Raw genomic sequence first — 14,125 nt, 5'->3', positions numbered from 1 at the left:
CCATATCAATGGGTGGCCAGATTAATTGGGTTTTTCTTATAAGAAAATGTATGGGTTTTTCTCCGGGACAAATCAGACTGGCCATAATAACAAGGTGACCGTAAGGTGGGGTTCCACTGTAACAGGAAACATTTTCCATGTTTCTATCAAGTTAAAGAAACATTACTGCAAGTTTGGAAAGCACTGCAGGCAAGTGTTTCTCCTAAACTTTCACAAGTGCTTCTATTCAACAATGAGATTGTGAGCTTGAAATTTCTATTATGCATAGAAATCGAGAGCAAATAATCTTATGTTGTTTTACTATAAATCTGCTAGTTGTTAAAAACTTTAATCATCTAACTCCTCTTCAGAGACACTTTGAAACACAAAGAAGTGGCCGATATTTAGATAACAATGCATACTGTTAAGCTACTCACTATCTACAGCTTACAGAATAGATAGTGAGTGGCATTAAACCAATCACAGAATGGCATTTGTGATAGAACTCTAATAGATGTATACTGTTTTGCCAATTAGATTAGGAGCTTGAAATTTCTATCATGTGACACAGTTGACCAGGGCACAGCTCAAGTCAACTATCACACATGGAAATTGAGAGTGAATAACCTAATGAGGGAGACATGGAAGGGGGCTCTGAACACTACAACACCGCAAAAAGTTTAACGAACACCACATCACCGCAAGATATATTTTGAGCACCGTGATCTGGATGTCTACACTTGACAAAATACTTTATTTATACCTCAACGATTTTCACAAAATAAACACATCACAGCACTTGTCAATGCTTATGTGTCAATACCGCTGATGCCTGTTAATATTTTCATATACTTACTGGAACATTTCGTTTGTATAAACATGGCAGAGAGGTTGACTCAAAAAGCTACTGCTGTGAAGTGATAAAACAACCTTTCTAGGAAGTCATGCACGCATGCTAACAGTAACAAGTATTGTCAGTGACAGAAATGAACTTCGCTGATCTATGAGTTCAGTTTCTTTACTCTTGGGAGTTTTTTTTGAAAAATACATGCTTGTATGACATTTTCAAACACGAGAAAGCCAAAAAAAATTTTATTGAATAAGACGATTGTTGAATCGTACGGCTCTTCCAAAGCGTGACCTTGCATTTAGCAGAAAGGTTGTGGAGCTCCCAATTTCTCCATGAAGGTAGTTGTCAGTTTTGTGGTACAAAAGGTCAGGTGGCAGAGCTGAAGTCAAGTTACTTGTCAAGTAACGTATAAATGAAAGCAACTTCAGTTTGGCAGCTGGCAGGAGCAAATTGAAGATTAAGTAGACAGCTAGTACGTGTTGGTCTTATAGACAAATTAAAACACAATGGTATGTGTGTGTAATAAATTAGCATGGATTAACGAAGTTTACATGCTAAATTTAGGTCTGAGAAAGATCAAGCAAGAAACCACCGCACCGTAAATTATTTCATTTCACCAAACACAGTAGGGTGAGAAACACAAACATTGTAAGGTTTGAGATCACTGCAACACTGCAAGGTGAGACTTTATTCACCACATCATGGCATCACTGCATCAGAGGAACAATCAACACCGCAAAACCCCATGTCCCCTTCTCTAACTGCAGTGAAATTAGTGCTTGCCCAATGCAAGTGTGAAAAACGTTGGGCAGGTACAAATCATTGATCACTCACCTGTTTGGCGAGTTTTTGGAAAATTACCGTATTTAAGCTTAAATTTAAACTTAAATACCTTAAACACTCGTTTTTATTTTTAATTTTGGCAAGAATATCTTTAAACGTAAATTGACCAGGCTCTGTTCTTTTGTTTACCTCTTTTATCTTGCAAGATGCTCAAATGGTTTAATTCAATCTAATTTCTCGACTACAGGGATGCATGTGAATTCAGTAGTGCCAGCTGTTTGTTTAGCTGTTTTCAGTTAAAACTACATGTACATAACTTTGGAAATAATTATTTCCAAGGAGTGTCAAAAGTTGATGATAAAAACGAGGATAAACAGTAAAATCAGTCTGTAATCCTAAGGTGTCTCGTAAATGGGTGATTCCAGAAAATATCCATACCATACCAGGGGCAGCATCTTGGAATTCTGAGGAAGAGGTGGGGTTTCTTGGACTGGAATTCTGAAGGCATGGGGGTGGGGGGGGGGGGGTAATGCAGTTTGGAATTCCAAATGCATGGGGGGCTTTCAGCTCTGAATTTCCAGAGGGGAAGAAGACAAAAGCTTTGCTTGAAATTGCTCATCCAACAACTTTTCCAGTTTGTAAATCATCAACCACGAACCGACCACTGAAACAGGATAAAGATCGATCAGGCAGGTGCTAGCGATCACACAGAAAAGTGAGCAGATGGATTGTGCCGCGAGCTCCACATCAAAGAGTTAGTCGATAGATTATTAAAATATAAAACAAGTATGTGTTTCTTTCCTATCTAAAATTGTCGAACTGTGAGAAAAACTCGCACAAGTCTCTCATTTTCAAATGGCACGCCTGACAGATTTGTAGGCTGCATTACTAGTGGTCAGCAGTTCCTCAATCAATGCAATTTTCAATATGGCAGGGGACAGCACATTGTGAACTTCACTTTTGGCTTCCACTGGTATCAATATGATCTACTCTCCTGAAAATATGAAGCTAATGAAATGAAATGAAAAGTTTTATTTGGTGGTAAGCAACTTCAAGATTACACTTAGAAGGGAAAGCTACGGTGTACTTTATTGAACATTAACAAACTTGAGTTGCTTACAAGTTTGCTTGACCATAAAGTGTGAGCAGAATTTTCTTGGAGAAGGGAAAAAGCGCAAGTTTCCTGTTCAGTGGAAGTTTTAAGCGGTCAAACAGGAATTCCAAAGGGTCTGAAAAAAAAAAAATCAGAAATTCCGGAGGGGAGGAGGGGTTAACGATTTTGGAATTCTGAGGGCATTGGGGGGGTAGAGCATTTTGGAATTTCTGAAGGCAAGGGGTTAAAATGATCATGCTACCCGTGGTAGGGTATGAATATTTTCTGGAATCACCCAATGGACTAGAACAAGAAAGCTTAAATAATATGAAATGGCAAGCTGGGCGTCTGTGACTATGGGATGCCAAAAAAAACATAAAAATAGCTTCTGAATCATGCTCAGATTTTTTGGAGGGGACTGGAGGGGAGGCATCTTTCTGGGCATAATTGGTAGAGTCCCCTCTACCAGCTATGTTATGAGTGAAAATTACACCGGGTGAGTGCATTTTGAGTGTTACTTGTTTGAATTTAGTTTCCAAGCTGTATTACTGTTTTACTATATATCTGCTAGCTATTCAAACTTTATCCAAGTCCCCTTCACAGACACTTTGAAACCACAAACAACTGCACACTGCTAAGCTGATCGGCTCACCGTGTACAACAGAATAGATAGTAGTGTAACCACATATCTCATGATAAAACACTAGTAGATTTATGCTAATACTCGATAGAAACATTGGGTGTATATTTAATACATGTATATGTACATGAATTTTTTGTTAGAAAAAGAAAGGAAAGTCAGTTAGAAAACTGATTTTGATTGCAAAAATATATATTCACTTTGCTCATGCCATCAATACATCGACAGCTTGTATTATAGTTCTGTGCTAAGGTAAAAGCAAGTCAGAGTTTACTGTATGGCTTTAGCATGTACTTTTTTAAATGGTGATGGTTGAAAATAATTATTTTAAATATTTTATGGGACATTCAACCACTCTCACTCTCGGGTCATATAATTTTAGTAGTTTTACTGTACGTAGCATCATGTTCTCAATATAAAAGATATCTTAGAGATTGAGGAAATGCTGAATGAGGTACAGTGTATGCCCTCATTTGTCTAAGGACTACTACTGGACTTCTAGAAGTACAGCTTGCATCGGTAGCGCTTGGAAATAACTCCATTATCATTTCATCATAATGATTCCTCTGTGAATTACATTCCAATACCATTGTAGAACTCTATATACTAGTGGATTAAATATACATACAGATTGTAAATTAATAATAATAATAATAATAATAATAATAGTAATAATAATAATAATAATAATAATAATAATAATGTCTTGCATTGTGATGTTGGTTTTTTAGACTCGCAGCAAACCTGCATGGCAACAGACAGCACCATCCTTCCAGCTCAGTCCTAACAAAAGACTTACAGCTGATGCAGATGAGGAAAGTCATGCATTAGGTCAGTTTAACTTCACTGTCACAATATTTAATCCCTTCACTGTATTGCCAACCCCTTTGTCCTGTACCAAGACTGATCACCTAATTATAGGCTTAGCTGGAATGCACTCAATAAAAATGTGAAAACAGTTGAACCTCCTGCAAGTGAGCACCCAAAATATCAAGCCTAGGTGGTCGCTTATGGGAGGTGGTCGCTTACGGGAGTTGGTCGCTTACGAGAGTTTAGACCATATTGGGTCACACTTTTGCCTCATTAGCTTATGGTAACTGCAGAGGCTTACCCCTTGTTTTAAATGTTTTATTCATGCTAAGAGTCAAGTTTGAGAAAAAAATCCAGTACTTCCCATTGAGAAATGTCTGTCTCTTACTACCCAGGAATATGACATATGTCACAACACCTTGTTATCCAATACCTATTATTATCTCCCAGTGTCAAGTGCACGCTTACAGGAGGTTAAAAACAAAACAAAATTTCAAACTCTTAGCTCTGACTAATTAAAAGTGGTTGCAGTTGTTTGCGAGAGGTGGTCGTTTGCAAGAGGTTTCAAATATAGTGATTTGACTTCGTAACTTTTGGTATTTTGGAAAACTGGTCGCTGAGGAGAGGCGGTCGCTTATGAGTCGAGAGGTGGTTGCAATCAGAGGTTCAACTGTAACTTTTATGTATTAAAATATTGTGCAGGACAAGAATACATGTATATATATTTTCTGACAGCACATTAAAAGACCTTTGTTTTGAATTTATCTGAGACTCTATCATCATCTACAAAAAAAGACAAGTAAACATCTTGAGAGCTGCTATTGTCGTGTGTCAAAGACATTTCGTAGAAATCGCTATCATTGAAAGAATCTTCTTTGTCAGAATAATTTGCTACCATGCTAAACTTACATGTACATGTATCTTGACCATAATTGTAATTTGCCATTTTTAAGTGGATGTGCTACTATAGTGGTGTGACCAAAGTGTAGTTTTTTTTTTTTTTTTTTTTGATCTTTACAATTTTATTTCTCCTTTATCCTCCTCGTTTTACTTTCAATTGAAAAGATTAGATATGTCAAAAACTCGATACATTGTTTTGTTACACGTCCTACATATCCAAATAGCTCGAGGTTGGTCAAAGATACCGCTCGCCCTATGACCGGCTAATCTAACATTCAGATGTCAAACGACGTATGATTTTGAGCTTAACCCGCACTACTATTTCTTAGATCATTTAGATCTTAAAATATGATTTTCATTGGCGATTTCAGCAGGAGGGTAACTGGTTTTCACAGGTGGGCAAAACTATTTGAACTAAACTTCTGATATAAGAAAAACTTACCTCTAGGTGGTGAAACCAGGTGGGCAAAATCTTCCTCCCAACTGGTCAATTTTCCCAGTGCCCAGCCCTTAATGAAACCCCTGTAAAGTTAATTACTGGACAGGTGCTGTATATTTGGCTGTAGTTGAATTTACTGGACAGGTTTGATTTTCTTTGTTAATGATTGTAGGTTTTGGTAAAAAGCCAAAACACATACGCAGTAAAACTTGGGATGCTGCAAATGGGAGAGATTCGCCATCACCACCAAGTCCTCCTCCTGGTACAAATGGCAAAAAAGGATCAGCATCATATGCCCCTAAAAAAGACAGGGAGTCATTTCGCAGTGCTCTGGTCAACATCATCATGTAAGTAAATACATGGATATATAGGTGGCACTATAACACTTTTAATTAGCATTTTGTTGGTAAAGTCTTTATGGTAAATAAGAACCATCAGCTCACTGAATGTTCAATTGTTTTAACAATATTGCAACACTATTTTTTTATCTTGATGAATGTGCAAGTGCTGTAAGGAAAAATTTCCTTTTCCTCTCCCCACATGTTTTTTTTTTTTTTACATGACAAATAGTTAATTTCTGACTGTTGTGAAAGTATTTGAAATGGTAACAACCAAGTCGTAATCAAGCTTTGATTACAACTTTGTTTTTGTGTTTGTCTGGTTTCATGGAAGCAGCCGGTAAGAAATCTAGAGATTCAAGTGAGTTTTTTCGGATTTCATTTAAATGTTTGGACAAAGAGTTGCCTCCTCATAAAAATGTTTGCAGAAAAAATGTTTGCTATAATATTCTGCTGGACATGTGGGTAGTGGTTTTCCTTGTAAGTTCATGTAAGAAATGACAACAGGAGATAAAGGTTAACTATTCATTCTTTCATTCCTTTATTTACTCTCATCCTACTCAACAAGATCGGAAGGTGCAGTGGCCTCATGGTTAGCAAGCCTGTCTCCAGGTCAAGCGGTCTGGCTTCAAGCCTGTGTTGTGTTCTTGGGCAAGACACTTCACTCTCACAGTGCCAATCTCTCCACCCAGGGGTATAAATGGGTACTGAAAATTTAATACTGGGGGTAACCTTGCGATGGACTAGCATCCCATCCAGGGGGGAGAGGAAATACTCCTAGTTGCTTCATGCTACAGAAACTGGAGATCAGGACCAGACAGATGGGCCACTTGGCTCATATGCAGACTATACAGATTATGTGCTCCCTGTGGTACAATGTAAATGTAATAAAAACATGAGAAGACTCTCAAAGTCAATTAAGTGGCAAAATACCACAGCAATGACATAGTTAATTAATATATAGTGCCAGCACTACAGTGTAATAAGATAAACATTTTACAGGCAACATGAGGGTGCTGCTCCAGTGCGTCCATCCTCTGCAGGAGAGCTTCCCCCACTGGAGAGAACTGGCTCCCCAACTGGTGCTGAAAAGGATATCTTGGTACGCATTTGTTTTGATTTCATTTGATTTCAGAAATTACATGGCTGCTCAAGGTTAATGTTGTCATTTAAGAAACGCTTTTGTTTTGATGTCAACTGAAAAAGAGTGTGGTAATACTAATCCATGAAAGACAAAGTGCTGAAAAATGCTGGAAACTATGGTGGACACAGAGGTGGACACGTGATAAAGCCAGCTGAATGAGTGACAAGATTTGAGATCTACAGTAACGTAGCCTCCTAAACTGGTTTTTGGTCACCCCCAAACAACTTTGAGCATGCTATTGCAGACCTATAATTTGTTTTGGACTTTGAGACTCCTTTTATGGTAAACCAATTTTTGGAAGTCAAAACAATTACCACAAGTTTTATGAAAAAAAAAAACCTTCTCGAGCACTTAGCTTATTCTCTAATTTTTTTTTAGTATTTTAAAGAGAAAACTCCTGAAAAACTTTGGAACCCATAATTTGTAAATTTCACAATTTAACAGAAATATACAGTCTCATAATTCTTTGATTCGTAATTGCTGCAGTATATGGGTCACCATGGTACAGTAGCAGAAATGTACAGTAAGTGAGTTTGTATATAAAGCATTGTTTTTAAGGCAAGGTGTTAATTAATTAAAATTAATTAAAAATTAATTTTATAGCGTTACTACTACTACATTCATCATGGAATAGACACAGAACATGTGGCTCCTATGGAAGATTCTTGGCTTGATCATGTTTTACAACTTGTTCCTCAGAGCTTGAAGGTAAAATGCATGAATCTCACATTATTTTTGTTCCAAGGTGATTGCATGTATCCTTCAACATTTTCTACATCATTCAGTAATAAAAGTTTGAAGAAGATTCAAGAATTAGCAGCACAAGTTTATGTATTTATCAAGCATACACACTTATGTACCTCTATTCAAGTATAAAAAGTGTATGGTTAATTTTATTGAGACATTTTGATTATCAAATGCAGATTATCTTTGTTTGCACCATGGTACATCAACAGCTGGTGTTTCCATTGAGTTATTAAGGCATGGCCCCAGTTTTTCAAAGACTGGATAAGGCTATCCACCAGATTAATTGCGATGCAGTGGATAAGTGTTAACAAAAAAAAAATGTATCTGCTAGATCGTGGTTTATCCAGTAGAATTAAACCAGAGCCTGGAGTACAGGGGACAAGAGTAGGCTTTTACTAGTCAAGGTTATACTCAAATTTGCAGGACTCATTGTACAACATATTAAAATGTCGGTGGTCAAAGTCTTAGGGCTTTTAATGAGTGTCCTGATGTGCCCATTTTTTAGAAGCTCTTGCCATTTTGTGATGGCTTTTGGTGTTTGCTGTTGCTCAATATTATATATGCAATGACAAAGTTGAAAAATGTTCATTTTAATTGTGGCAAGCGTATTATTTACCATGTCAGCATCACCAGTCTCTTGTTGACTTCCCATCCCCTTTTCTTCCTGCAGGTTACCTCTGCTCCTGTCAGTAGTTGCCTGTATTCACCTCATGATCATTGGCTAGTCTTCTGAATATAATAAAATATTACGTTAAATTTGCAAAACATTTAACTACTGTCTAATTTGCTAAATACATGTATATGTTGACTAATTTAAAAATACTTGTGATTTCAGGATGGTTTTGATTTGTGTATAGAAACTCTTTCAGATGAAATGAAAGAAGACTACTTACTGAGTGTAAAAAAGGCTATTGGTAGGTGATTAACAATCTGCTTTATAAGCCAGCTGTTTTTTATTAGGTTAACCAGGAATGCATATTTTGGAAAGAGCATTTTTTGATTTTGTTGTTTTGTGCTGATTTGACCTACTTTTCATTTTGATGACTCTAACTTGTGGCCTGGTTATTCAATCATGTGCATGATAATCATAACACAACCAAATGTTCTTACAGGTTGGTTATATATACTAATGCTTCTTGACCTTCTACATGTATTTCATCATACACTGTTTGTAGCTTTTGGAGTAAATTAATTGTATGTCAAATACTGTTCAAAAGTCAAAATAATTTATTAGAAATACAAGAAATGATTTGTGGAAAAAATAATTTTAATGGATTAAAATCACTTTCTAAATTATCATTCCTGGTCATGCGTGCATCTTGATGAAGGGGTCTGGCTTGGGCCTTAATTATCACAGAGAGGTGCATGGATGTGACTTGTTCAAAAGTGAATAATTTACAGTAATTGTACTGTTATAGCCATGTTTTTGTGGTACCGGAATTAGTTATAAATAATACTTTGTTAATTTGTATATACCATATATGAATAGCTGATCATCTTTTAAATGTGATTGATGGATTGATTGATTGATTGATTGACTGACTGATGAGTATTCTGTGCTTTTTATTATGCAGTTGACTTTGTTCTAAAGGATCCTCGTGAAAAGGATGATGATAAAAAAGAAGAAGTCTTAGAACACAAGAAAGAGTAAGGACATTAACATGTACTAGGTTATCTACATTTAGCTTTGCACAGTTGCAGTGTTCATTGCTGTCTGCCACATTTGATCAATATTAACTGACTGTGCTTCTACAGTCATGTAAGTGATGTGGAATATTGCAGTTCATTGTTACATAAATATATATATTGTTGATTACTTAAAATATCTATTCCCACCCTACAGAGTCTGGCCATACATGTAGGTTAATGGAAATTCAAAGGGGGCACAAAGGGTTCTCAAAAGACAAATTAAATTTAAAAGTTTGCTTTACTTTTTTGAAAAGGAGTAGGAGGTTTAAACCAAAAAACCTTCTGTGAGAAAGGATGGATATTTCCTGGAGCAACACATTTAGCTTTTTCTCTGTTTACATTCATGAAAGAGAAAAGCATGATTGAGCACTTGAATGTTTACTTAAAAACTGTCTAACCAGAAACAAAATGATATTAATAACTCATGTCATTGGTGTTATCTGTATATTTATTTTTTATACGGTATGTGTGTTTTGCCTTGTGTAGGTTGATGCAGGTTCCGAAACCTTGGTACAGATCATATCTCAGTGCAAAGGCAGCCATGCAACAGGACCTGTTTGGAACCAACCCTACGATGGCTGCAGTGCTGGACCTTTGGCACAAGACCTTTGGGTAATGTTGTATAGTTATTGTTAATGGATTCATTCTATTTGTACATTATGGAAAGATTCTTTCCATTTCCAAGCTCAAATTTCTCCATTGTGCTAACCATTGCTTAGCGTTTCTCAAAAATATAATAGTTATAACTTAGTTTTTGTGGTTACTGGCTTTAACCAGTCACCATTATGTCATTGGGTGTGTAAGCAAGTGAGATGGTTGGTGACTTTTTGGAAGCTTTCGGAACAATCTCACAAAGTGAGATCAAAAACATCTTGAGATTTAATAATCAATTACAGATGGAAATTGAAATAATATTCACAGGATTCCTCACCAGGATTCTATTTATGCCCTGCTGGCAAAGTCAGCCATCTGAACCAGGCTGAGAAGATCATTCGCATATTAATTTCTTCATACGGGAATTTTGGATTCGTTATTAACCCATTGACTCCTGTACTGTGCCGGCCATGCGAAAACCCACCCCCAATTTCCTGTGCCGGGTGTAACCAGCCGTAAAAAAGCACATGAGGACAATTGCCTTTCCTAACCTCCCTGAAGACTTTTTGGTTCTTCTATTGTTCTATTGTTGTTAAGGACAAATAACCAGTGAGAATCGACTTACTGTGCATATTTTTAGAGAACTTTAGGGGTCCTAGAAAGATGGTTTTTTGTCTTGAAATCATGAATTCAACTTTTAGAACAACTGGTAAAGCCATGGCTGATAAAATAACTGCAAAACTCGTCAGCAAAAACTCAAGCTTTCATTTTAGCATGAAGAGTTAATTTGAAACATGCGGTCATGCAGCGAAGCACATCTGTGAAATTTTGAACATTTGTATGCTTTTAGATAAGCTTTTTTGCCTCATCTTGATGGAAAATTTATTGTTCACGTTTCTTTCATTTGGTTGCCTTTATTTGGGAATTTTAGGCAAACAGTACTTTTGCACGCTGGATTTCTGCATATTTAATTTACGGCGACCCCTGTGGTTTGTTTGTTTAGTTTATTCGCTTCGTTCAAATATATTTTATTGAGTCTTTTTCAGCTACTGCAGAACTCCTGAGAAAAGAACTAAGTGGGCACTAAATTAACACAGTTGAAATACGATTTATCTCAAAATAATTGTCTTGTTTTTGTCGTCTTTTTGATGTACAACTTTCATCTTTCTTTTGCTGCACTGTATTCTTTCGTCATGCGGCAAAGAAATTATCTGATTTCTTCTTTTTAAATTGGTTTTTACATGTGTATTTCGCCTTTATTTTCCGGTGTTTTCTCAAATGTTATCCGTTATATTAAAAGAGTTGAAATCCTATTGTATTCGGTTTCGTTTTGTCCTCTGAAGTTGAAAGTTAACTCAGTTTTGCGTATTCAATTTTCTCGGCTTTTGTCGCCCAGCAAAAAAAAAAAATTTCTTGTTTTCTTATCAGTTTTACACATCAAGTTGAGTTCTTTTTGTTGATATATTTTAATATTTTGGCCCTTCATTTATTCAACTTTAAATAAAGGATGTCTTGAAACCTGATCTTGTGTCTCTGGTTACTGCGCATATGGTTTATTTTTGTGCTTTCGCTCGCTCTGAAATATATATAAAAAATGCCAGGGAATTGGTGGTGGGTCACGGGCAATTTTATGCAGGTGTCAATGGGTTAAATACTGACAGATGAGAGATGTTTGCTTCATATAACTATATAAAGAAGAATCAATTCAGCGTCATCTGTTCACCATCATTTAAGCTTAATAAGATAAGATTTCTACCATCTCTAAAGGATGTCATTGGTTTTGTGTAAAACGTTTAGCTTGAGTTATTGATGTCACCCATACGAAAAATACATATCTTAAGCATTTTGTCTTTGGTGAGATGATGGGACTCACCAAAGTTTCCCAAGCTCACTGCCATTCCTGTCCTGGGCCTTGATTCATTCTCTTATCATAAGGTCCTCAATGTTGCACATATTGATGCAGAGGACACGTGTCGTGCATTCAAGTTTTATTTAAAAATAATACTTTGCAATAAAGCTAAAACTCTGCAACCCTTTTTTGCACCATTGTCAGTGATTATTCACTGTCCAGCAACCACTTGTCTTCTCAGAGGGCTTTTGTTAACAGTGCTGGGGATAAGTTATACAGTGTTCATGATTGATGTGCAATTTGTTGTACTTGAAATAGTTAAATTTTGTTTTAAAAATAGGTTTTGTTTCGGTTTAAAACTTTTCAATCTGGTTTGTAAATTCTAAACGAAAAAGACAGTAGAAATAGAAAAGTTTATGTGTATGTTAATTTTTGTAATTTGATATTTTTTCTTGTAGCAACCTGAGACTTGTGGACATTCACGACATTCAATTAAGGCCTGAAGCTTTAGAGCTTGCCATGTTCCAGAATGTGGTCATGAGACACATAGAAATTGCCAAGGAAGCACTTTTGAAAAAGTAACTGACTGTTTTTCTCCTGCTATTTTAATTGTACCATGACTGCCAAAAATGACACCCCAATGGTAATAAATTGAACTTTCCAGGTTATAACAACACCAGTGATAACATGAGCTACTAAATGTGTATTGTGTGGTGACCATGGGGCAAAGAAAAAAATGGAACAACCCAAAATGTCCCAGACACTGGGTCAGACAAGATGAAGATGTGCCTTGTTTGTTAATACAGAATGGTAGTTGTGTAACTTACTTTTCAGCAGTGCTGTTGATACAGTTGCCCTCTCACCCTGAGATTTGAGCTTTCAAAAGTACCCTGTGATATTAATGAAAGTGCAAATAATTTACTGAAAATATATTAGCCTAATTTTGCTCTGTTAATGTCGTGTTTACATAATATATTTTAAATAATATGACTATATGTACAGTATTGTAGATATCAACCACTGATTAACAGTTGGTACATTTAAAGTTTACCTGTCATATTTTGTATTTTCATCTCCTTGAAGGTGGTTTCCAGAAGTTCAAAACATTTATTACCAAGGGAACAAACGCAAGCAAGTACCTAGCAACCAGAATGCTAAGAGATTGGAATCATTTTTCAATGCTGCAGCAGTACTGATGACCAATCAACTCCAGATGTTAGCTCTCAGTTCCATTGATGACTTCACCAAGCTGTTTTGTCCCCCAGCTGTAAGTAATACCTGTGGAAATTCAACTTGTAAATGTATTTCAATAGGAAGATCTTGAATTAAAATAACTAAGGTTTTTGATAAACAATTAAGAATAAAAGGCAGCAATATTAAAGAATGACGTTTCGATGGCTCCATGCCATCATTCTCAAATTCAAATAAGACACGTTATGTGAGTTTGTTATATAGTGAATGTACGTGTGAAGGTCTCAGTGCATATGATTAAGAGATAAAAATAATTGATGAATAAAAATAAAAATACCAAGCGTGGTGCACTTGAACTGTCAAATAAAAAGTTTTGCTTTAACGGAGTCAGATTGAGTGTTAAGTGTTGGTTTTTTGTTTTTGATGAAGAGCATCTGATAAATTAAACAATCCAGTTTCCGATGGCATTTCTTGAGGATTGTAAATTGGTCACAGAGATCTTTGTTCCTCAGATTGTGTACGTCCTGCAGGTGTTTACCAATGACAGAATGCTTATGCTCATTAATGCGCTGAAATAGGTTAGTGCGCACACGTTCTGCGTATCACACAAGGCATGGTATACATGCCTTACGCGCGGACATTGACATAATCAACTACACTACCAAGTGTGCAACTATAATGAAAGCAAAATTTTCCCACCATGACCAAATCAAGTTTAAAATGAACTTGAATTAAAACCAGGGGCACCAGAATAGCAGCATATCGCTAACCACTAACTGTTAATGGCTTACAGTTGTAAAACCAACTGTTATCTGCAAAAAAGCATACTGAAATCTAACTGTAAACATTTACCTTTACCTTAAATTTCACTTTCTGGGGAGGTGACAGGAAAAAATGTAATGGTTGCTGAAAACGTTTTCAAAAGGGATGAAAGCAATGCATAGTTACTCCTAAATTTTATGTTACAAAATGGAAGTGGCAAGCCTATGTGTATTTAACACATGATTAGTTTTTGTTTGTGAGGAAAAGCTATTTAGACTGTTTCCAAAAGGTCTAGATAGCAGCAGACGCGTAAAGAT

At 36.2% G+C, this 14,125-nt stretch overlaps 1 protein-coding gene across 1 annotated transcript in view; it reads left to right on the top strand.

Moving 5' to 3' along the window:
• LOC145470210 (dynein axonemal heavy chain 7-like) overlaps positions 1-14,125 on the top strand; it is a 63,005-nt gene that overhangs the window by 2,800 nt on the left and 46,080 nt on the right. Inside the window, exons 3-11 of the mRNA XM_081454041.1 lie at positions 4,077-4,176; positions 5,667-5,841; positions 6,835-6,934; positions 7,580-7,684; positions 8,559-8,637; positions 9,298-9,370; positions 9,899-10,024; positions 12,314-12,433; positions 12,939-13,122. Coding sequence (XP_081310167.1) covers positions 4,077-4,176; positions 5,667-5,841; positions 6,835-6,934; positions 7,580-7,684; positions 8,559-8,637; positions 9,298-9,370; positions 9,899-10,024; positions 12,314-12,433; positions 12,939-13,122 — 1,062 coding nt within the window. The remainder of the gene's footprint in view (positions 1-4,076; positions 4,177-5,666; positions 5,842-6,834; positions 6,935-7,579; positions 7,685-8,558; positions 8,638-9,297; positions 9,371-9,898; positions 10,025-12,313; positions 12,434-12,938; positions 13,123-14,125) is intronic.

Source organism: Orbicella franksi, chromosome 15 (assembly GCF_964199315.1).
Source record: "Orbicella franksi chromosome 15, jaOrbFran1.1, whole genome shotgun sequence".
Classification (NCBI taxonomy): Eukaryota; Metazoa; Cnidaria; class Anthozoa; order Scleractinia; family Merulinidae; genus Orbicella; species Orbicella franksi.
The sequence above is the reverse complement of the archived record's forward strand: the minus strand, read 5'-3'. Positions and strand labels throughout refer to the sequence as shown.